Genomic DNA, 24,646 nt, shown 5'->3' with positions numbered 1-24,646 from the left:
CATTCGCGGTGAACACTTCACGTTCGTGAAGTCTTATCCCCCCTTATCCTCGGTCCATAAATGTTGATGGGGTATTTGTCAAGCCAAATGACATCCCTAGGAGCTCATAATGCCCATACCAAGTCCGAAAAGTTATTTTAGGGACATCTGATGCCCTAATTTTCAACTGATGGTAGCCAGATCTCAAATCAATCTTCGAAAATACTTTGGTACCCTGAAGCTGATCAAATAAATCATTAATCCTCGGCAACGGATACTTGTTCTTGATAGTGACTTTGTTAAACTACCAATAATCAATATACATCATCATCGTACCTTCCTTCTTCTTCACGAACAATACTGGTGCACCCCAGGGCGAGACACTAGGTCTAATGAATCCTTTATCAAGCAAATCCTGCAACTGCTCTTTCAGCTCCTTAAATTCAGCGGGGGCCATACGGTATGGTGGAATAGAAATGGGATGAGTGCCCAGAGCCAAGTCAATATAGAAGTCGATATCTTTGTCGGGTGGCATCCCTGGTAAATCTATAGAAAACACCTCTGGAAACTCACTCACAACTGGTACTGAATCCATGGAAGGAACCTTCATACTAGGATCACGAATAAAGGCCAAATATGCTAGACATCCCTTCTCGACCATATGGAGAGACTTCACATAAGAAATAACCCTACTAGTAGAATGGCCAGGAGCCCATCTCCACTCTAATCGAGGCAACCCTGGCATGACTAAGGTCATCGTCTTGGCTTAACAGTCCATATAGCATGATAAGGGGACAGCCAATCCATGCCCAAGATAACATCAAAGTCCACCATATCAAGAAGTAAGAGATCTACACTAGTCTTAAGACTCCCGATTGAAATCACACACGAGCAATAAACATGATCTACAACAATAGAATCTCCCACAAGCATGGACACATACATAGGAGCACTCAAAGAATCACAAGGAAAAACCAGATATGAAGCAAACTGGGTAATAATCATTCTACTCTGCTTGGTGAGCTAGGTCCACAAATCGGGTCTCATACTGGGTAATAATCATTCTACTCTGTTGGAGGCGCTCAAACTGCCTGCGATACTCCTCTCTTAAAGTTAAATGAATAAACTTCTCCAGAAACAGTTGCGAAAACTGAGCCCAAGTGTATGGCGATGAACCAGCCGGTCTGCTCCGCACATGATCCTACCATCATCTCTTGGCTGAACCGGTAATCTGAAACACTGCAAAGTCTACTCCATTGGACTCAACAATACCCATGTTGCTCAGCACCATGTAGCAACGGTCCAAATAATCCTATGGGCCCTCAGAAGGTGCACCACTGAAGTGAATAGGGAAGAGCTTTATAAACTTATCCAACCTCATCAATCCCTCAGAGGACATCGCGAGCCTCTCCCCGATCTGTGTAGCAACAACAGGCTGAACTACCCCAACCGGCTGGACTGCTAGAGTCTGACATATAGGAGCCATCTGCTCCGAAGTGTGAGTAGCAGGAGTCTGTGCTCCTCCCCTAGCCTGAGAGACAGCTGGTGCCGCCAGAAATGCACCGGCCTGGACACACTCTCCATAAGGCCCACTAAACAGACTAGAGCATTCTGAAGCACGAGAGTAGCTATAAATCCCTTTCGGACTCTGAGCGTGTCCGACTGGTCAGTCTGAGCTGGGATCTCCTCCTCATGATCAATTTGAGGCTCCACAGTGGGTGTTGCTGCATGAGCTCTAGGCTGAGCTCTGCCTCGACCTCGTCCCCGACCTCTACCCTTGGTTGTGGCTGCAACAGGGAGCTCCAGCTCCTGGATGGTTATAGATGTTGTGTGTGTTCTCACCGTTTACGAGAGAACAAGAATGGAATGATTCAAACATCAATGATAGAATAAAATTGCACGATATGGCAAAAAAGAAATGAAATTTTCCTAAAACTCCTTAGCCTCTAGAAGATAATTACAGACGTCTCTGTACCGATCCTCCAGACTCTACTAAGCTTGCTCATGACTCGTGAGACCTAAGCAACCTAGTGCTCTGATACCAACTTGTCACGACCCGGAATTCCTAACCTCGGGACCGTGATGGCGCCTAACATCCACTTGCTAGGCAAGCTGACGTTAATAAAGAAACTAACCAATTTTTAACAATTAATTCAAAATAATTACATTAAACGAGAAATAAACTCCAAATTTAACATAGCGAATAAAAGCAATGCGATGCTAACTACTCCCAGAAATTCGGAGTCACGAGTATATGAGCAACTAGAAGCCTACAAGCATAGTTTGAAATAAATACAATTATTCGAATGAGATAAACAGTAAAGATAGGAAATGGAAGAGGACTTCAAGGTCTGTAAACGCCAGCAGCTCTACATCAAGTCTCCGAAGTATATGTGATCCGGGCAGACGCACCTCTAAGCACCGCTGGGACCAATACCAGTATCTACACAAGAAGTGCAGAAGTGTATTATGAGTACAACCGACCCAATGTACTCCGTAAGTGTCGAGCCTAACCTCGACGAGGTAGTGACGAGGCTATGACAAGACAACTACGTAAAAACCCTATACATGTATATATAAAGCACCGGAAATAACAAGAAGAATGATATAATATTAATTGGGAGGGGACATGCGAAAGGGAAAATATCATAAAAATGGAAAGTACGAAGTCGAAAAATAATATCTTCCGAAATAAGCAACAATATAACCAAGCAAATCACCAAAATCAGAAATCAAATAAGGCAATGAAATGAAGATGGCACGGCATTACCCTTCGTGCTTTTACTCTCATCCTCACCATGTAAGATCATAAATGAAATGGCACGGCATCACCCTTTGTGCTTTTACTCACCGGCACAGCATCACCCTTCGCGCGTTTACTCTCAAATCTCTCAATATATGATAATGAATGCCATTAAGGCACGGCAACACCCTTCGTGCTTTTCTCTCTTCCTCACCAAGCAACAATACAAATCCGAACAATAAAACCAATGCGGGAAATAATTTCACTTTAATTATGGTTCCATGATACCAGACTCAACTTTCAAAATATTCAACATCAAATAAATAATAAATATGAAATGAATAACTAAAAGAAGTAATAGTCTAACCCAAGCATGGAAAACATACTTAACGAAATAATATAATACAAAAAAATAATTTTCACCCGCATGCTTTAACCCAATGACAACGCATAGATACTCGTCACCTCACATATACGTTGTCCCCATAAATAAAACACGTAGCAAATAGACCAACAAGTCATAATCCATCAAGTCAAGGTTAACCACGACACTAACCTCACTCCGCAACCAAATCAATGCTCAATCGCGGCTTTTTCTCTAGAATTAGCCTCCAAACCAATCAAATCTAACCAATTATAGTTCAAATAATTCAAAAAAGGCTTTAGAAACTACTCACGAGTGAAAAAGATCCAATCTTTAATGATTTTGGAAAAAGTTCACAAAAGTCAACCCGGGGGGCGCTTGGTCAAAACCCGAGATTTGGACCAAAACCTAATTACCCATTCACTTTCGAGCCCGGTTATGTGATTAGTTTCGAAATCCGGCTTTAATTTGAGGTCTAAATCTCAATTTCTCAAAATTTTTAATTTCTACCATGAAAAAGCATAGATTAAAGGTTGAAAATCAATGGGTATTTATGGAAATATAAGGAAACAAGTTAAAATCTATTAACCTATGAAGTTGGGATGAAAACTCTCTTCACAATCGCCTCTAGACCGAGCTCAAATTTTAAAATGGTAAAAAATGAGAAGAATCTCGATTTTTAGAAGTTTTTAAAACTGGGCATCGGGTGTTCGTCGCGTTCGCGAAACACCTGACGCGTTCGTGAAGGAGGCTGGCCATTTGGCCTACGCGTTTGCGGTGAACACTTCGCGTTCGCGAAGGCTTATCCTCCATCACCTTCGCGTTCGTGATGAGTGTCAGTCCATGATCAAAACACCAAAATAATACCTAGAAATACGAATTGGATATCAAAATGCATGAAATTTTTTAAAGAAACTCAAGAACTTCCAAATTCACAACCGAGCGTTCGAATTCTATCAAACCAACTCCGTTTTACGCCAAATTTTGCAGACAAGTTTTAAATAGCAAAATGAACATATACCAAGTTCCGGAACCAAAATCCGAACCCGGTAGCCATAAAGTCAACCTACGGTCAAACCTAGAAAATCTTTAAATCTTCAAATTACTAATTTTCAACAAATCAAGTTAGGGACTTCCGAATTCAATTTCAGGCATATGCCCAAGTCCAAAATTACGATACGGACTCACCGGAATCGTCAAAATACCGATCCGGGTGCGTTTACACAAAATATTGATCGTAGTCAACTCAAGTTATTTTTAAAGCTAAAAATCATGTTTTCTTCAAATTTCACATAAAATCTTTTTCGGAAAAGACACAGACTGCGCACGCAAATTGAGGAGCACTAAATGGAGCTAATAGAGGTCTCGAAATATGAAATAGGGGTTAGAACTCAAAACGACCTATCGGGTCGTCACACTATGTAATTAGACAATTCATCTCTTTTTAACTGAAAAAGGTGTACATGTTCAGGAATGGAAGCATCATGGCCCATTTTAAATTTCTTAAACTCCCTAAATTTCTTTTCTCCTTCCGTTCGTTCAGTCATTTGATCCCTTAAGTCATTTTGCCTCGCTCTTAGGACATTCCTGATGACTTCATGCTCTGAATCTGAATCATTACATAAATAAGTCCTGCGGTGACGTATCCTTCTACATTGTCCCCTTCCTCGACTTCGAGAACTCCCACTTGGAGTAATTCAAACTTATCCATATTCGACCATGTTTGAAATAGGACCAAGGAAACGATAAGAATGTCTACAACTATTAAATGTGAGAATATATATATATCACAATTACTTGTAGAAGGATATCAATTGAGGGATTAGGACTAAACTAATTTTCAAACATTATAAAAGAGTGAGTTGAAATTAGACCAAATCCAAGAAAAATGATGGTCCTAACATATGAAACTTTTCTGGTAACATATTATGCAATATCTCCTAATTAACCAAACTGCACCAGAGAAGTCTATCATTATTTCAACGTAATTTTCACAACATTACATACATTCTGTAATTAAATGATATACTTAAAGTCTTAAACTATATATCATACCACGTGGTTCAAAGAATCAATGATAAAAGGGAATACTCAGTTTGCATACTTTGAAAATACAATCAGAAAACTTTTGTCTTAGAAATCTTAACCACAAAGGAAAAATTTCCTCTTTTGAAAACCTGAAGGCCACAATACACATTGTAGTCTATCATTCTCACACAAGATTTCAGTGAGAAAAAAAAATTACCGATTCACCCAAAACTATAAACAGTTTCAAATGGCAAAGCCTACTATTTTCGATCTATAACAAATTCTTTTACAGTTTAAGAATTTGTACCAAGTTTAAGACAAACTCTAACAGAAAATTAGGGGCATAAATTAAGAAAATATCATGTGTGCCTCTGTCTTTTAAGTCGCATGCAAAGCATTTTATTTTTGTTTTTGAGTCTCTCATGATATCTTGAAAAATATACGAGATTGCAATTGTGGGGACTTCTGAAACACAAAAGATAGTACTATTTCTTACGGAACCACACGTATAATTTAATACTTCACAATAATACATATAATTCTTAAACCTAGAAATTATATGCGGCAACGAACAAATAGAAGTTAGAGTATAGTATAATTAACATACGTACTTCTCTTAACATTATTTCTATGCCGATTTCAAAATATAATTAACACGACTAGGCAGCAATATTCTCTGATGCCATTGTTAATTAAAAATAAAGTAAGAACGGGAATAGAATCATGTACTTGTTACGCAGCAAAATAAAATCACAATCCAGAATAATTGCCCCTAAGTCCAACTTTGATTCTCTTGGAAAACAAAGTTTAGTTCCACAATCTAAATGCTTTTCTTTACGTGTGTTTTGCAAAAGGAAGAAGAGAAATCTTCTCTGTTAAGGAAGACGAAGATTAATGAGAAAGGGAGAGTAATTCATTTTTGTTGTTCGTACTTACCCGTCCGAAGAAGAAGACCAAAATAAGATTTTTTAAGAAAAAGGAATTAACTGATATAGGAAAATTGCTCTCAACTACACCCAAATGTATACTAACTTCTCAAATAAGTTATTTTATTCTCAAATTCTATCTCTCCCGAAATAGGTTGGGTCAGCCCACATAGAGCGACCCAGTATTCGAATTCAATACCCAACACCTTCTATTATTCTTTACATCTTCTGGAAAAGGTGAAAGGACACTTTAGTTTCAACTAGATAAGTGACAACTTTAGAGTATTAGAAGAAGATAGATAAATATAATTTCTTTGTAAGTTAGAGTACATAGTTAGCAAAGGAAGAATTGTATAGGCTCCCTCTTCCAAACTTTTTTTTGGAGATTGATTATTTAGGTCCATGTCCCCCTCCTCTTCTGTAATTTTTTGTTTCATTTGAATAGACATAGTAGGGTCGAGCCTAACCCAACACCAATAGCGTAATGCCTTTGGTGATGGCTTATTATAATTTTAAAAAAAGCTGGAGTAAACTAGAGTACTACTTCAGCAAATCACTTGGAAATTACATATAAAGATGCTTTTAGTATTCAAGGATGTTATTAAAAGATGTATGGAAGAGGTGAAAAATATGGATCAAGAGCAGGTTCAAAGTCTTAAAAGAGACAAAAAATGTTAGGTAATTTCTTTTGATCTATAAGCTTTCATGCTAGTGGAAGATAGCAAGTATCGGACATAATAGTCGGGTGTGCGTAAACTGGCCCAAACATCATATTCGGATCAAATCTATTATGTTCTTAACACAAATACAAAATTTGGATCAAATCTATTATGTTCGGTCGAACCCTTCCGCTCCTGCCTGACTCCCAAAGTAAATGGTACGAAAATCAGTTCTTAAGAAAAAACTAATGCATCGATCATATTGGTCCCCTCAAATAAACTTTTATCTCTAAAGAACGCGGTACCATTGACCCTTCAACCTCGACTATCCCTCGTTTTAATAAATGAAGGATAATTGTCACAATAATCTTTACACTGCCCAACTATTTACTTGGTGAAACTGTACGTATTTCTTATTTTAACATTTGAAGAAGTGTGGAAATCACTATGATCTAAATTGACAGTAGTTCAATTAGATATTAATGAGTGCAAATATAATCTGTCAAAATTAGGGAAGTTAAACAGGTGAGCTATTTACAGAAGTTTTCAGGATCTGATCCTCTCTATAATATAAAAAATAAGTAACTAGTTTTAAAGAAGAGGTTCAAAGAGAGATAAACACAGTTTCACTTTCTTTAGCAAGTGCAGAAATGGACCGGATCTAGTAGAACGTCGTCTTCGCAAAATTTATTATAGATTTTGGTACAACTTTAAGTTATTCTTATTTGGGAATTTTCAAAGGGATTTTTCCCTTATTATATAATATTTGAAACTTTATTACCCTCCCTACTCAAGTTTCAATTTAATTATATAGGCATATATAATTTACCAATTATATACACTTTAGGAATTAAATGAGTATCCCTTTGTATTAGGAATTGAATAAGGAATCAATTATTTCTCGTCATTATTCTCTCTCCCTCCTGCGCTCTCTCTCTCTCTCCGTCTCTCTCTCTCTCACCTGCGCGCTTTCTCTCTCTGTCACTTTATGTCTCTCATTCTCTGTTATTTTCCCAATTTTTCTTCCTCTGATGTCCTCTATTTTTTATCCTTTCATGTTGTATATATTTTTAATGCAATTCATCAATGGATTTCAATCGTTTTACTATAAAGTTTTTTTTTTCATGTTGCACAATTGGTGTCCAAATTGAAATTGTCAATCACTAAATTTTGAAGGTGTTTGACTCTCCACCATTAACACCTATTAAAAAAGCTTTGAAGCTTTGAATTCGAATTTGGGTTTTCAAAAATCATTATTTATTTGGATTGGGTATTGTTGCAAACAATTGGGAATAAACTTTGGAGTTTATATCTCAATTTTGAGGGTGTTTGGTGAAGATTAGACTTGATTTTGGCTAAATTTTAGATTGAAACTCGAAGAAGAAGAAGAAGAAGAAGAAGAAGAAGAAGAAGAAGAAGAAGAAGAAGAAGAAGAAGAAGAAGAAGAAGAAGAAGAAGAAGAACACATGACATACAATATACTTACAAATTATAGTAAAGTTGTAGTATAATTGTATGTAAATTATATTCTGTTGTAGTTATATATATTTTTTTATTTGAATGTTGTATGAAAGTTGAAAAATAATTGTATAATGTATGAATCGTTGTATAAAATTTGTATTTAAGTTATCAATACAATCTGTTTACATAAAGTTATTGATATTTATCAAAATTGTATTAAGAGAGAAAGTTTTGATTGGGATGTTAGAGAGGAAGAAACATACACCACATACGAAATATATACAAATTTGATACAAAATATACAAAAAGACATATTGTATAAAATTTGTATAAAAATTATATTTAAGTTGTATGATGTTGTAGATGTATTTTAACTGGGTAAAAATAATGTATGAAAGTTATAGATAAGTTGTAAATAAGTGTATACTATATAATTAGTTGTATGAAAATTATTTTTAGTATGTATGTTGTTATAAATATATCAATTTGTATTAAATTTGTACGAAATTTATTTTTAAATTTATATGTTGTTGTACAATCAAATTGTATAATATTAATTGTAAGTACGATGTATCGATTTTAGGGCTGATTTAAATAGGTTTCATTAATTTGTGATAGATTAGTGTATTTGGTAAGTTAACCAATCAAGTGAAGCAAAATACTTTACTAGCCCCGCACGATAGTTATTAACCTCGTAAAATCTTTGGATAAATTTTGATACTTATCAACAACTTTATGCAAAAAGATAGTATTGATAACTTAAATACAAATTTTATACAATGATTCATACATTATACAACTATTTTTCAACTTTCATACAATATTCAAATAAAAAATATATATATAACTACAACATAATACAATTTACATACAATTATACTACAACTTTACTACAATTTCGTAAGTATATAGTATGTCATATGTTCTTCTTCTTCTTTTTCGAGTTTCAATCTGAAATTTAGCCAAAATCAAATCTAATCTTCACCAAACACCCTCAAAGTTGAGATATAAACTCCAAACAATATTCCCACTTGTTTGCAACAACACCCAATCCAAACAAATAATGATTTTTGAAAATCCAAATTCGAATTCAAAGTTTCAAAACTTTTTAATGACTGTCAATGGTGGAGAGTCAAACACCTGAATAGTAAAAACTCTTTACTGCTCATCATCGAGGAGGATTTTTATCCAACTCATTTCATCTAACTTTGGACAGTAGTACAATGCTGCAACAGAGCCATTCAATGGAAAAGCCAATCACCTTCAAAGAGTTCAATACCAAATTTAGCTTTATCACTTGTTCAGACAATTTCTTGAAATGTTTAGAGGTGTGATAAATATTTTCATCAATGTCTTTATCTGTTCTAATATTTCTTTCTTTTTAAAAACTTTCCTACATTTCTTGAAAGGGGAATAGACTGCTGGTCAAAATCTATTAGTAAATTTTATCTTATATGATTCTCGCGGTTCTCGGTTTGATTGAATTTGGAAAGGAAAATGCTTATTGAAAGAGGTGTGGAGAGAAAATAGGAAAAGAATATAACTAAATCCCTTAATTTAAGGCATTAATAATGGATTGTATATAATTTGTAAGTAATCCTTGTTTAGGGCGGGTAATATATAAAATTAAAAAAAAATTGATAAATAAGTTTCAAAATTGTACAGGAAGGAAAAAATCCCTTTTTAAAAGTATATAGCCCAACACAACACTTTGCACTCGCGTAGCCACGTTTTCAATTTACCCGCATAGCCAACTATTTTTCTGCAGCAATGTTTATACATTATTATACAGTATTTATATACCTACATACGCAATGTATCCATCTTGAATAAAAGTGTATAATATCATATTCCCTCCGTTTCAAATTAGATGAGGTACTTTCCTTTTTAGTCTGTTCCAAAATAAATGACACAATTCTAAATTTGAAAATAATTCAACTTTAAACTCTCATTTTACTCATTTTACCCTTAATGAGAAGCTTTTATAACCACACAAATGGCATGGCCCCACAAAGCTTTTACCCCTTAAACTTTTAATATCATAAGTTTTAAAAATATTCTTCTTTTTTTTAAATTCCGTGCCGAATCAAACTACCTCATCTAAAACGGAAGAAGTATATATATAAAAATATAGCAACCTTGTATAAGAGGAGTATAACATATATAAAAGTATATAACATGTTGCTAGCTACAAACGAACCTCTTTGTAATTTTTAACTACAATTCTTACTCAAAACCAATCTAAAAGATTATCACCAAGTTGCTGAACAACAGATTTTCTTAAACTTTTTGACTAATGATCATCTCCCCTAACCAAAGTGATTTCACTAAAGGCAGGACAATTGGGGAAAATACTACTTCCTCAAGAAAATAGCAAGTGAAATCAGACAGAAGAACACAGGAAACAATGTAGTTATCAAACTGGACATGAACAAATCCTATGACGGACTGTCATGGACCTTTCTACGCGGAGTTATGAGGAAGAGATTAGTTAAACAAGTAATAATTTGAAGGTCGGATGTGCTATTAAGTGATCTAATACATGTATTGTCAACGCACATTTAAATTTAGGATAAAATTAATACAGATTCTGCAAGAATTTGCCAGTATTGTCCATAGAAGAAACAGAAACAGAAATGGTGAAAACGCTCAACTAATAATGTAGAGCTTTATACAATGATTGTTTTCTCTTATTTCCATATGAAAATAAGGAGGGGGGGGGGGGGAACCAAAGCCGCAATGTAATGCATTTCAAAGGGGAAAAAACTAGGCCTTCCTATTATTTTGTTATATGTATCCCCTGGAGTCGTACTATGCTCTGGGAACAAAACCTCTAATGTCATTAGACTATACAAGCCAAGGTCCCTTCAGCAAAATCAATAAATAGTAGTAGAACTACATGTCCTCTATGAGAAAGGCGGTCTGCAGCTCTGCTTCCCTCATGTGTCTGATTTGGTATCTTATATTGGTACCTGTATGCTGCAGCTTAAGAAAGTTGCGCAGTTCATGCAATAACGTTATTATTGCAAGCTACTTTATGGGTAGGTCAATTGCCTGAGACTGAGAGAATCTAATCTATTCAACAAAATCACAAAAAGCAAAAAACTCAAATTTGTGCAAGGATTGCCTCTACTTATGCTATCTTTTAAAGCCAGCACTACCGTGAAGAAGTTGGTCATGATTACTGTTGCCGTTTCTTACCACCGTTGACGATCCAACCTTCATCATCTATCGTCTGAAATTCCCCAAATGTTTCTTCAGCAATGTTATCCTCAGCTACAGACCTGCTCAAAAGGAGGAGTTCAGATAGTAAGAACAAAAGTAGAAGTAGATAATACAACATATCCAGCAAGAGACTCAGCTATAGTACAAATCCTTGCTACATTATTAACAACTCGAAATAAAAACAGTTAGGCTCACCAGTTTCGACAAACTTCTTGATATTTTTAAGCCACTGGATGTATTCCTTGCTGTCTTTGCTAATTACATACTCCAGCAAAAAGTTGGAAGTGCTGCCCGTCAGCCCTCTGACTTCAAGATATTCATAGAAAGACTTCTGCAGACTTTCATTTAGAAGTCTGAAAAGAAGATAAACACAACTTGGGTAATCAGTATAAGAAAGTGGCTCCAAACCAACTCCATCAGACAATAGATAAGTACTTACGAAACAGCAGGCCCTCTATAGTCTAGCTGATTTCTTGAACTTTTGAGCTCCTTGATGGATATGTCACAAATCAAAATTTTATTTGGGAAAGCTCTGACATCAAACTCTAGTGACAAGCCATTTTCTTTTGACACGGTGACTGACAATGGAACACTAGGTTGTGGCTCACTCTCTTCCTCAGTGTTAACAGCATCATCTGCAGAATTTTCACATCTAGCATTAGGCATGTCAACTTCAATATTTATGGTCTCTTCTCCATAATCTCTCGTAAGAACAATAACTCTTTCTCCAGCTTTATCTTGAACCTTAAAAGGAAACCCATCTGGGATGTCTACAACCTGCATTAAGGAAATTTTCAACCAAGTGATGCAATAGGTGGTAAATATGTTCGATAACATCCAATTGTCAGACTATTACATTCAGAGAAATTGTGGATTGATATGCACACTTAGAGTTAGGCAGTTAACCTTGGTGGTCTCTACTTATTAAGAAAGTGGATATAGACCATAATACAACAACAACAACAACAACAACAACAACAACAACAACAACAACAACAACCCAGTATAATCCCACTAGTGGGGTCTGGGGAGGGTAGTGTGTACACAGACCTTACCCCTACCCTGGGGTAGAGAGACTGCTTCCGATAGACCCTCGGCTCCCTCCCTCCAAGAACTCACCACCTTGCTCTTGGGGTGACTCGAACTCACAACCTCTTGGTTGGAAGTGGAGGGTGCTCACCACTAGAGCAACCCACTCTTGTCTGGATATAGACCATAGATGGGTGAAATTTATATAAAGCTTGATTTACCTTATTGTATATCTTGCATCAATCATCAAGTAGGTTAATCTGAAGTAACTAAAACCATCACTTAGTTTGATACCATATTTATGGTCTTGGTCAACTTTTAGTCCTACTACTTGGGCAGTTACTCTTTTTTTCTCAGAATATTTTATACTTTCCGTTAATAACAAATGCCTTACGATTTGATTATCAGAAATCAAATAGCTTATGCTCCGGCTCCATGGACTGCTCTTAGCCCCTTACAAATTAGATATTAACAGTATTAGATTTCTAAGCTTTTGGAACAATTGGCAAGGATACACATGGAAACCTCTTACTATCCTTCCACAAGAGGATAAAAATGGAATATAGAAAGGAAAAGTTAAAAAAGGAGATGGCAAAGAGCTTAATCATCCCTAGTACAGAGAAAACAAGAACATGCTAATTCAAATTTACATAATTATGCCATTTTATTTGTTATGAAATGTTTGAACATCATCCAATAAGAATAACTGGTGGTTCCAACTGATCATTCTAAACCATACTCTATTCACTTGTTATAGTGATAATAGAATGTGATGTTCACACCATTACAACCGGAAAAAAAACGATATATAAAAACTGATTTTTGCATAAAAGGAAAAACATGCAATGAGCCATCTCAATATTGTTTTCAGCTAGACCCCAGTCCCTCACTAGCAGAACACTAGAGACCTTTACGATTTACAAATTATAGTTGCAAGTAATAGAGAAAAGAAAAGCTGGGTGGGTCAACAAACTCGCAATAAGTAACATCGCGGATCTTTTAGAAAGAAAAAAGAAAACCACAATAGACGTTTATATGATGGCTAAATGAACAGACTCTGCATTAATTAGATTACAGGGAATTCCCCATGTAGAATAATAGTGGTGTCATCTTATGCCGTTATACGTTTAAACTTCATCAGATATCACTGATCAGCATCAATCTAAAGACAGATGTGGCATGAAATCATATGGATGAGTCAATCGAAGTTACATTTATGTCATTTAAGAATCTCCACATATTTTCGAAACTTTCCATTGAAATATCAGTAAAAACTTTAAGAATGTCCTCAAGACAACTTCAAATTCTTGATATTCTATGCAGCCCCCTTCAGAGATAACGAAAATGGTGGTGATAATATTGGTGCTTTCTCAAATAAAAGAAGGGTGCATATGATTGCATAAATTATAAGCTTTGACTTATATACTCATGTTTTGTGTTTAGTATGATGGGAAATACTTTTGCATCAGAAAATAAGTAATTTTCTGGAAAATAACTTCCTTCACTTAGGGCCGAAATCATTTTCCTTCACAACTATCTAAATTCTTAACTTCATGTCGATGCTTCAACTAACACTTAAACATTAGTATAAATCTTTAATAATCAAAGTAATTAAGCAAATCTGACTAAAGTAATAAAAATTTCATCAAAACACTATCGGGTTGGCTAACCCCAGAAAGTTCATTTTATGTGAATCTATTTGTTATATGAACTATGGAGTTTAAGAAAGAAAGACGGACTTTTGTAACTTGTACTCTTAACTTGCCATAACATTTGCGTGGCTATAAAATCATGTCATTAAGCGCAAAATGAGAGATTTAAAGTTAAGTTGTATCCAGCTATAGAAATGTGTCATTGTTCTCAAAACAGATTTTAAAAAATAGTGTCATATAAAATTGAACATAGGGAGTAACAAGTTACTAAACTTTTAAGGTAGAATGACATTAGTGCTATTAGAGCTTTAGCAGTGTAAGACGCAAATATTTCTTCTGTTGTCCATTGTTATTTCTTTCAAAGTCATTAATATGATTCTTTCTATTGCAAATTGAAAGTGATTGAAGTAGGAGATGAAATTCAAACCAAACATGATGCATACTTGTACTCTACGCATACAGGCCAAAATAACCACACAAAAACAAAAAGAAAAACTAATTTGATATTTTATCTGAGCATTCAAATAGCAGGAACTTACGCAGCCATGAAAATCAGAATCTAGGGCAAAATTGATTTCCGAATCGACAATTTGGAGCAGAATATCATCAAAGGAGCTGTGTTTGCTCTTCTTCTTCTTGACTGCGCTGGTAGAGTAGTGAAGCACCGGGATTGAGAAGCTTCGAGAAATGCTGCCCAAATCACTGTTTTCAACGGCGGCAGTGGCGGTGGCGGTGGCAGCGGAAAAATAGGAAGTTGCTGCAGTAGCGACGGAGCGAACTGCAAGAGGAATTGTGGATTTAGATACTCTGCGAATTGCTGAGTATAGCGCCATAGCAATTCTTTTGGCCTTTTTCGTGTTTTAGAAGTAGGGCCTTTGGTTCCCCATTGCGGCGCATTTATTTTGAGAAATAAAAACAAATTCAGACTTATATAAAGAAAAAATACATTATATTAATAACTTATTTGGTCGAGCTTCTTTTTTGTCAAAATTAATTTTTTTTTTCAAAATTAAAATATTTACCGAGCTTTTAGAAAGTAAAAAAAAAATATTTTTGAGCCGAATAGAAGTAGAAAAAAGTAATTACTTTAAAAAAATACTTTTTTTAAAAATACTTTTGAGAAAGATACACTTACATGTAGTGATGTATTTTTTAAAAGTTTAGCCAAAAATTAGTTGTTGCTCAAAAATACTTTTTAAATTAATTAGTCAAACACAAATTTCATCTCATTAAAAGTACTTTTTTGAAGAAATATACTTTTCAAAATAGCTTATTTTATAGCCCGTTTGGCCAAGTTTTTTGGACCAAAAATACTTCTTTTTTTTTTTTTCCAAAAGTCCTTTCGAAGAGAAGCAAAATCAATTTTTGAGAAACAGAAAAATATAGCTTCTGTCCAATTGAACCTAATCCATATTTATGAAAGAATTCTCAAAATTGATCAAATTTTATTTTGCTAGACGACAATGTAATCGCGCTCCCATGCATGAACTACATTAGAAGAAAGATCACAACTTATACCATTTCTTAGAAAAGAAGACTTGATTGAAATTTTTCATTGAGAAAATATAAATGAAGCAATAGATTCTCAGTTGTAAGTGCACAGAGAAGATTTATCAAACTAATAAGGGAGAGAAGGAGTGAAGACAGAGAGAGCCAAGTTCCAGAAAAGAGTGAAAATGGCAGTCGTTACTGTTTCGGAAAAGGAAGAATTATGAAGGGCAAGGTAAAAGGATCTTTTGATGTTTAAGAAAAACAGGTTATTGTTGCTCAACATTTTAAACTCTAGCTAAAAATTAAATACCGAACCAAATATTAGACATCCCTTGTCATTTCTACTAATATTTCGATAGTTATAACAAGTAAAACCTGCTAAAGGAGCCGGAAATTACGTCCAATGAATCTTTTTAGAACTATCGTTTATATTTTGATCCCGTTAAGATACATATTGATAAAAATCCTGACAATTACTTTAAATTCTGATAGTATGCTTCAAAATTCTGGCAGCGTGCTTCATATTCTAGCTGCTTGCTTCAAAATTCTAGCATTGTGCTTTGAAATTATGGTTTTAAAAATCTAACGGCGTGATTCAAAATTTTGGTATTGTGCTTCAAAATTCTGGCAGCGCACTTCAAAATTCTAGCAGCGTGCTTTAAAATTCTGGCAGCCAGACAATTTCTCCAAACTTTTCTTACCAAGGTCAAAACATTCTCCCAAAAGGAGGAAGGAAATTTTACATAATAGCTAGATGGATTCACAATTTAATTTTTCTAACCAGTATACATATATATCGATCATACATGATTATACACATATTGTGTTTAAATGATCAATCGGTTATTGGGTGGATCGGCCACTATTTAGGTTAATTCTTCGCGGAAAAGGATAGGACAAGGCCTATGTGAGCATACTAGAAATAGAGCCCACTTGTGACTTTTCGTCCTATATTTCAAAAATAGCCACTGTCCTAGAGTATCAAAGTCCACAAGCATAGGCTGAAAAGTGAGTTTGTGAAATTAGGATAGAGGCAGAGCCTGGAAAATGTAGTTGTTATAACAATTATTTCTATCATTATTTTATCCCGCAGGTGATTGTTTATGCATGTGTGGAGCTTAGGTTGCAAGTTGCAAAGAGTGTACTTTGCTCCTCATTGACAAAAAAGAAACCTGCTTTATGTGCTTGTTTATAACATTCTAAATTGAGTACTGCGAACCGTATTTAATAAAATGTAGAAGAATTAATTCAAATAGTCTCCCACCCAACCGTTTAAATTAAAAATAGCCGATGGAGGTATAATATATGCATAATTTGTGTATTGTGTGTGTATAATTGTGTATAATCATTATATAATCTATGTATATGACTATTAAAAGTAAATAATGAATATGACCGGCTATTTGTGTAAAGATCCCTTTAATGTACCATTTCTCGGAAGAAATAAATAGTAAAGAACTCATTGGATACATTATGATAGGTTAGTCGCTAACAGGAGAAGACAGATAAAAATAAAATAGTGCCAAGTGAAATTTATGCACGCTATGAGAGAGAGTTTTCATGTCATGCGTCAGCTCTTCAACCCTCGATTTAAGAGGTTTTGAGAAACATGCTCATTGCCAAGAGAAAATTAGAGAAAAAACAAAAAATGAAAATGCAACAGGTCGATAATTGGATACTACAATTACTAGTCTGCTTACTTTTTTCCTTTCACGTCTGATGCACAAATTTCAGTTCTTACTTCTTCCACCAAACAGAAGGAAAGGGATATAAAGTGCGATAAAGCAAATCATTAAACTATATATTAAAAGATGACAACAAATTATTGGGATACCCCAGCAAATCAAACGTTTGACTAATATTTCGTAAAATCTGCAAGATTCTTGAATGGTTTCCAGCACACCCAGGCAATAGAGGGACAGATGCAAGAAGCATACATCTATGAGATAAACGGGTTGGCATTGGCCGATCTCCCAAAGTTGGAAGGAAAAGGAAGTGCACAAGAAGCCTATATCTATGAGATAAATGGATTGAGATTTGCCTATCTTTTTTTTCAAGTGTTGCCTATCTTCAACAATTAAGTCTGACCGAGACCTTAGAGCTCACCATCCCATAGCTCTTCAAGCGTTCTGTACGGACCATACGTCTCGTGAGCAAAGGAAGTGCCTCTCAGCAGCCTTGCCTGCATAGTTTTCAACAGTGATGTCAATAATCCATGAACTGCATCCAGTAAAGTTCTTAGTGAAAATATCTAGTGAAAGGCTTTATATAGCCACTTATCTCAACCATCAAGGAAGTTAAGTACGAGCCTAGAGAGGCAATGTACTAGTACAAAGGTCTTCTGTTTTCTTTTGTTATGGAGGGAAGGGGATGGTTGTCTAACTAGCACATGGAAGTATATTGCCATGCATATTAGACGTTCATTTGTCGCTATGAGTCTGTCAATACTAAGAGGTATCAAAGCATCTATCATAAATTATATGAATGTCACTACCAAAGGTATCAAAGACTCATGACTAAAAGTATAACAGCCATTCCGAATGCACAATGCAAGTCTCATTCGTATTCCTTTTCTATTGTTCTTTCTTCATAAGTATTATTTTTCCTTGGAACATGGGTTGCTATCTACTGAGAAGATATATGGCCAATTTCTAGGTCCATCTTCATTTTCAAATTTGAAATCAATATGATAAGAGATAACAAATTTGCAATTCAATCTCAGCAATATCAAAAGAAATTGCCATTACCATGAAAGGATTTACCTGTGGAATTTCAGAGAACTTGGCAAACAAGTCATCAGGTATAGACCAGTCCAATACATCAAGATTCTCTTTGATCCGTGCTTCATGTGTGCTCTTAGGAAGTACACTCTGACCTATCTGAATGCCCCAACGAAGACAAACCTGAGCAGGAGTCTTGCCCAATTTCTCAGCAACTGAGATTACAGCTGGCTGCTTTAGTACATCACTTTTAAGCCATGTAGTACCTGGAGAACCAAGCGGCGAATAGGCCTGAAATAAAAAAGTGTCAGAAAGGAGTAAAAACAAGAACAACTCATTGTCAATCTACTCATGAAATGACAGACGATTAGTCGGTAGATACCAACAACCACAATAATGGGACAAATAAATGCATCCCCTGCAAACAATTTCTCATAGTAATCAAATGAATATGGAAATGGGAAAAAAATTAAAAGAAAAATTGACCACAATGTACACAAGAACTAGAAGTGCTTTAGACAAGAGAGGGAGGGTTGCTCAAGTGGTAAGCACCTTTCACCTCCAACCTTGAGGTTGTGGGTTCGAGTCACCAAGGGAGCAAGATGGAGGAGCTCCTAGGGAGGGGTAAAAATAAAAAAATAAAAAAAAGAACTAGAAGTGCTTTAGAAATAAACTCACAGAGAGGTGCACTCCCTTGGATTTACAGAACTCCTGCAATTTGGCTTGTTGCCATGAAGGATGGCACTCCACCTGGTTGACAGCAGGAGGAACACGAGCTACTTGCAAAAGATCTCCCAGTTTCTTAGTAGAGAAATTGCTAACACCAATAGCTCTAGCCTTCCCAGAATCATAAAGCTTTTCCATTGCTTGCCATGTGCTAGGTATGTTTGTTGGCATAAGGTTTTCAGGTTTAAAGTCAGTCGAACCAGGCTTCATACTGACAGGCCAATGTATCTACCGAAACCACATAACCAGAAAGACAAAAAGGGAGGAAAACAGGAAAATAAGTCTCAGTTTATTTACTAGAACAACACCATTTAATGCCCCAAAAAAACGACAAAACAGTTAAATCACTTAAATTTGGCAACTTAATGAACGCTCTTTTGATGTTAAAAATTTTTCAAAGACACGTAGAAGTACAATGGCACTATTTATAATTCTCAGGAGCATCACAGCAGCTCTTAAATTTAGTTCAGGGGCATCTGCTTAAGGGAACAATGGGCGCATATTGCAGCAAATGCTTCTAAGAAGTATATTATATTAAATTAGAGATATGGTTTTGAACTAATTGGCAACTTTAGAAACACTAGCAGAACGAAAGCTTCCTGTTTGGCAGTACTTACGAGGTACAGATCAACGTAGTCCAGCTGCAAGTCTTCTAGAGTTCTGTTTAGTGCCACTGGTACATCTTCAGGTGAATGATCAGTGTTCCTACGAGAGTTAATAACACCTGAATGTATGAGTATCCTAAAACACTATGGAGACCACAATGATTAAAAAAACAGAGGCCCCACCAACACCGCTATTGCTAAAAGCCAGCTTAAGAAGTAGTTATTTAATTACCAAGCTATCAGGAAGCATATATAATAGAAGAGGGAACTCAACGATGCTAAGCAAAAGAGTGAAGGTTAATGATGATGAGAATAACTCCAACAAAGTTGAATGAGTCAACTTCATAACGGAAAGAAATTGACTCAGCATATTCAAATTTTAGGACGAGGAACAAGGAGGTAAGTTCTTATAGGAATGTTTAGATTAATTACCAGAGTTTGGATGTAACGAAGAGCTCTTCCCTCTTGATAACACCATCTTTAAACAGCCTCTTCAAAATTTCACCAATCTTTGAAGGAAAAAAAATTAGACAAGGAAATATATCTAGTGACAGGTTAATCTAGAAACCAGACCATGTTTTCTAACGAAATGAAACTAGGTTTGAACAACAACAACAACAACAACAAACCCAGTGTAATCCCACAAGTGGGATCTGGGGGGTAGTATGTACGCACACCTTACCTCTACCTTCAAGAAGGCAGAGGGGTTGTTTCCGGAAGACCCGAAACTAGGTTTAAACAGATAGAATCGATCAGACCAGAAAATGTTAACAATGGATTGATCTGAAGAAAAATGATAATAGTTGATCACCTTTCCCTAGGTAAAGAAGTCCAAAAACATCAAGGATTGACACTAGATTTTACCGTAAGACCTAAATATTGCATATGCCAGACAAAGCTAGCAAATAGGCGGAGTGTCTATCAGCTAATGACACCAATAGGACACCTAGAGTGCCACCTTAATGATTAATTTGCATGTACTGATTTTTCAGATCTTAACATAACAACCATAACTTTCCACACTGCCACAGTACTCAGGACCAGTAAACAAGATACGTAAAAGCCTCATTAGCACTTAAAATTGAGCCTTGTAAGTGATAACTCAATAAGCCCCTCAATCATGCCGTCTCAATGCAAGGCATCCCGCTGGTTGCCAAACCTCCAAGTTAATGATTTTTACTTTATTTCGTTTGAAAAATAAATAAACGTCACACTCTAATGGTTTAAAAACCTTTCAGACAAGATAGTTCATACTGTTTGACATCATCCGCAACCCGCCAACAGATTATTTCCACATGTTTGTCCCTAAAATGAATCTGGCCCACATAAAGGGGTGTGTTGTACATGTAAAATAAGAGGCGCATTGCAGATATAAAATAAAAATAAAAGTGTCACTTCTATAACAATTTAAGCGTTTAGATGAGCGAATCGCTCACTTCAATACTATGAAAAGCTTAGTATGATTTAAGCCAATTTACCTCCTTTTCATTTTTATAAATTCGAGCACAATCAATATGCCGGTAGCCCACCTGTAGCAAAAAGAAGAAGAGAATAATTAGGTATAAATTGCGTCAGAATAACAAAATCACTAAGTTGCAAGTGACACTTCAAAGTCGTTGAATTCTAAGGAACTCCAAAGTTACTTTAGAAGCAACATGACTTCTTACCATCTATTGTTCCAATTATGAGTAAGAACTACGATAAGGAAAGTAGTTATCCAGAAGAACAATGCGCACCCTATATATTTCCATAAACTCAAATAAAAGTTTTATGGCCCATGCACAATTTCAGCATATGTAGGAAGGAATATTTGCTTCACTTTTTTTACCACATTTGAATGGGATACCAATGTTATCTTTTACAATTACTCTAGAAAAGAAAATATTAAAGGCAAAAAGCATTCTGAAAATGAATCTCTACTCTGAATCTAACCATTTAAAGTAAAAACTTCTACTCATTGTCTTCAAATTCTTCGTATAAACAAAAACCACGTCACAACTGAATCACCCCCACCTACCCACCCTCACCCCACCCTAAATAAAAAAATTATTAATAGTACTTTCTTTCGTGTTATAGATAGATTTTTTTTTCCATTTCAACAAATGAATATTTTTTTTTCATTTTAAAAAAACAATACTTTCTTTTCATGTAGAAAAAGTATTTTTTTTCATTTCAACAAAAAAAAAATCTTTTCATTATATAATTTTTTTTATTTATTTCAACAAAATGAGATGATTTAGCCAAACAAATGTCTATGATTTTTTTTAAATCACAAAATTTCAAATTCTCTCCGGTCAAACACAGTACACAGTCACATTAAATGGGACGGAGAAGTATAGTACTTGACTACTTTGAAGCATAAACCACCCCACCTACCCACCCTAAATAAAAATATTATTAATAATACTTTCTTTTCATATTATAGATAGATTTTTTTTTTCATTTCAACAAATAATTTTTTTTTCATGATATAAAAAAAAATACTTTCTTTTCATGTAGAAAAAATATTTTTTTTCATTTCAACAAAAAAAATATTTTCTTTTCATGATGTAATTTTTTTATTTTTTTTTCATTTCAACAAAATGAGTATTTTTTCATGACGTAGAAAAAGTATTTTTTTTTATTTCAATAAAATGAGTACTTTATTTTCATGTTTTAGAAAAAGTACTTTCTTTTTAACCAAAAGGAGTATTTCTTTTAAGTTATAGAGCACAAATTTCAACGTTATTTTTGCATTAAAAAGTAAAGCAGCACATTAGTTACTTTGGGTTTGTGTGAATTTTTAGATACTTGGAGGAAGAGAGGGTGAGAAGAGTAGCATAAAAAATATTTTCCTAAAAGAATATTTTTTACTCTCTAACCAAACACTAAAAAATATTTTCCGGAATATATTTTTCACTCACCAACCAAACAAGGAAACACTCATTTTCCATGAAAATATTTTCTATACCAAACACACCCTAAAAGTATCAACTTTTTAACTCTTAAATAATTAAATCAACATAGACAGGAACTAAAATTCACACACATATACACATATATATGGTGAGAGAGAGTGAGCATACCTTGATAGCAAACTCAACGGCTTGGCCGACAACGCCAGGATCGGACTGCCACGTTCCCAAACCCACTGACGGCATCTTAGCACCAGTGTTCAACTCAAAGTATCGAATTGCCGCCGCCATTGATACAAACAGAGGAGGAAAATTGAAAAGACGAGAGTGAATTGTACACAGCAAAAACAGTCACAGAGCAATGCGAATTGCATTTTGCTCTCCTCCTCTCCTTTTATATAAGCGAGAGAATCGTGCGTCAGTTGCAGCTAGTCTCTTGAGATACTGCCACGTGGCTTATCGTCTTACCGTTTGATCTTGGAACACGTTGATCTAGGCGGTTATAGTTGCAAAAGTTTGAGGGTCTAAAGTTTTTTTTCTAAAAATAATTTCCTGCCATTAGACGGCAGCATCCAAATAATTTGGAGGTGTAAAGCGATTTTGAATGTCATGTTTGACCCGGCTTTTTCTTCTTTTTTTTTATTTATATTTACATAAATAAAATAAAAGAAAATACCTCCTCGTTTCAAATTTATACTATACACTTTGATTTGGCGGAGATAAGAAAAAAATACTTTTGGAACTTATCTATTATTAATAGGAGAGGAAAAAATCATATGCAGCCTAAAAAAAAATCACATGGCATAAATAGCTAATAATTAGTTATTGGTTATTATTTTTAAATTTAAATATCTATAAAATAATAAAATAAAATATTTTATAATAAAAAATAAAAATTAAAAGAATACATGTGCATTCATATTGAAGAGTAGTCTCAAGTGGGAGTTTTTAAATTATTGTGAAATAAAAACTAAAATTACAAAAAAAATATATATATATCTTCTATTATATTACAAAAAGAAAGTAGTAGCAATAATATTAAACAAATTAATATGCTAATAAATTTTTTTATTAACAATGTAAAAATATTAAATATTGGATAAGCATTATAAAGAAAAATATAGAACAAAAAAGTTATTCAATGAGTATACAAGTCTCTTTAATTTAATAAAGATTTTATTTATTAAAATTCAGACAATATTATTGAAAACATTAGAATAAAATTTCTAATATTAAACAAAGTCATATGCTAATAAAATTTTGTGTTAACAATGTAAAAATACTATATCTATATCTAAATCTATATATTATATATTATATATTATATATTGTATTATATTATTAAAATGAGAGGAAAAAACACTCTCCTTAAGTCGGCAGCCTAGAAAAAAGTCACATGGCATAAATAGCTAATAATTAGTTATTGGTTATTATTTTTGAATTTAAATATCTATAAAATAATAAAATAAAATATTTTATAATAGAAAACAAAAATTAAAAAAAAACTTTGCATTCAAATTCGAGAGTAGTTTCAAGTTGGAGTTTTTAATCTATCTATTATTAAAGGAGAGGAAAAAGCCCTCTCATTAAGCCAAGTGACAGCTTAGAAAAAAGCCACATGGCATAAGTAGTTAATAATTAGCTATTTAGTTAATAATGAGTTATTGGTTATTATTTTTGAATTTAAATATCTATAAAATAATAAAATAAAATATTTTATAATAATATTATTGGTAACAACATAATAAAATTTAAAATAAAAAATATTTCAAGGTTAATAAAATATATATCTTCTCTTATATTACAAAAAGAAAGCGAGCAGACAAAAATATTAAACAAAGTAATTTGCTAATAAAAATTTCTATTAACAATGTAAAAATACTAAATATTGGATAATAGAAACAAAAAAGTTATTCAATGACTATATTAAGTCCCTTTAATTTAATCGAGATTTTATTATTAGGTATATCATATTGACAAATAAGATGACAATTGAAATTTATTAAAGTAATATGATCTAATATGTTCAAACAAGCTCAATCACAATTTAATTTAATTAATATTGACCGCGCATCGCGCGAGTACGGACTACTAGTGTTCTTTAAAGCACAAGGGTAAAAGCTTTGCGGACCTATAACATTTGT

General features: G+C 34.2%; 2 protein-coding genes across 3 annotated transcripts; both read right to left on the bottom strand.

Moving 5' to 3' along the window:
- Positions 1-10,740: 10,740 nt before the first annotated feature.
- Positions 10,741-14,955, bottom strand: LOC107784686 (uncharacterized protein At2g39795, mitochondrial-like). The gene is made up of 4 exons (XM_016605850.2): positions 14,606-14,955; positions 11,825-12,162; positions 11,581-11,738; positions 10,741-11,444 (listed from the first exon to the last, which is right to left on the bottom strand). Exons 1-4 carry the CDS (start codon positions 14,897-14,899, stop codon positions 11,437-11,439), a joined length of 798 nt encoding a protein of 265 aa, XP_016461336.1. The 5' UTR covers positions 14,900-14,955; the 3' UTR covers positions 10,741-11,436.
- A 2,372-nt stretch (positions 14,956-17,327) lies between these two features.
- On the bottom strand, positions 17,328-23,061 carry LOC107784687 (aldo-keto reductase family 4 member C10). Of its 2 annotated transcripts, none has more exons than XM_016605851.2 (7): positions 22,674-23,061; positions 21,087-21,137; positions 20,041-20,117; positions 19,621-19,708; positions 18,956-19,231; positions 18,320-18,568; positions 17,328-17,739 (listed from the first exon to the last, which is right to left on the bottom strand). In XM_016605851.2, exons 1-7 carry the CDS (start codon positions 22,791-22,793, stop codon positions 17,653-17,655), a joined length of 948 nt encoding a protein of 315 aa, XP_016461337.2. In that variant the 5' UTR covers positions 22,794-23,061; the 3' UTR covers positions 17,328-17,652. The 2 variants fall into 2 exon arrangements, with proteins under 2 accessions (XP_016461337.2, XP_075087653.1); XM_075231552.1 differs by lacking the exon at positions 22,674-23,061 and adding an exon at positions 21,276-21,514.
- Positions 23,062-24,646: the final 1,585 nt, after the last annotated feature.

Source organism: Nicotiana tabacum, chromosome 2 (assembly GCF_000715075.1).
Source record: "Nicotiana tabacum cultivar K326 chromosome 2, ASM71507v2, whole genome shotgun sequence".
In the NCBI taxonomy this organism is placed as follows: domain Eukaryota; kingdom Viridiplantae; phylum Streptophyta; class Magnoliopsida; order Solanales; family Solanaceae; genus Nicotiana; species Nicotiana tabacum.
The sequence above is the reverse complement of the archived record's forward strand: the minus strand, read 5'-3'. Positions and strand labels throughout refer to the sequence as shown.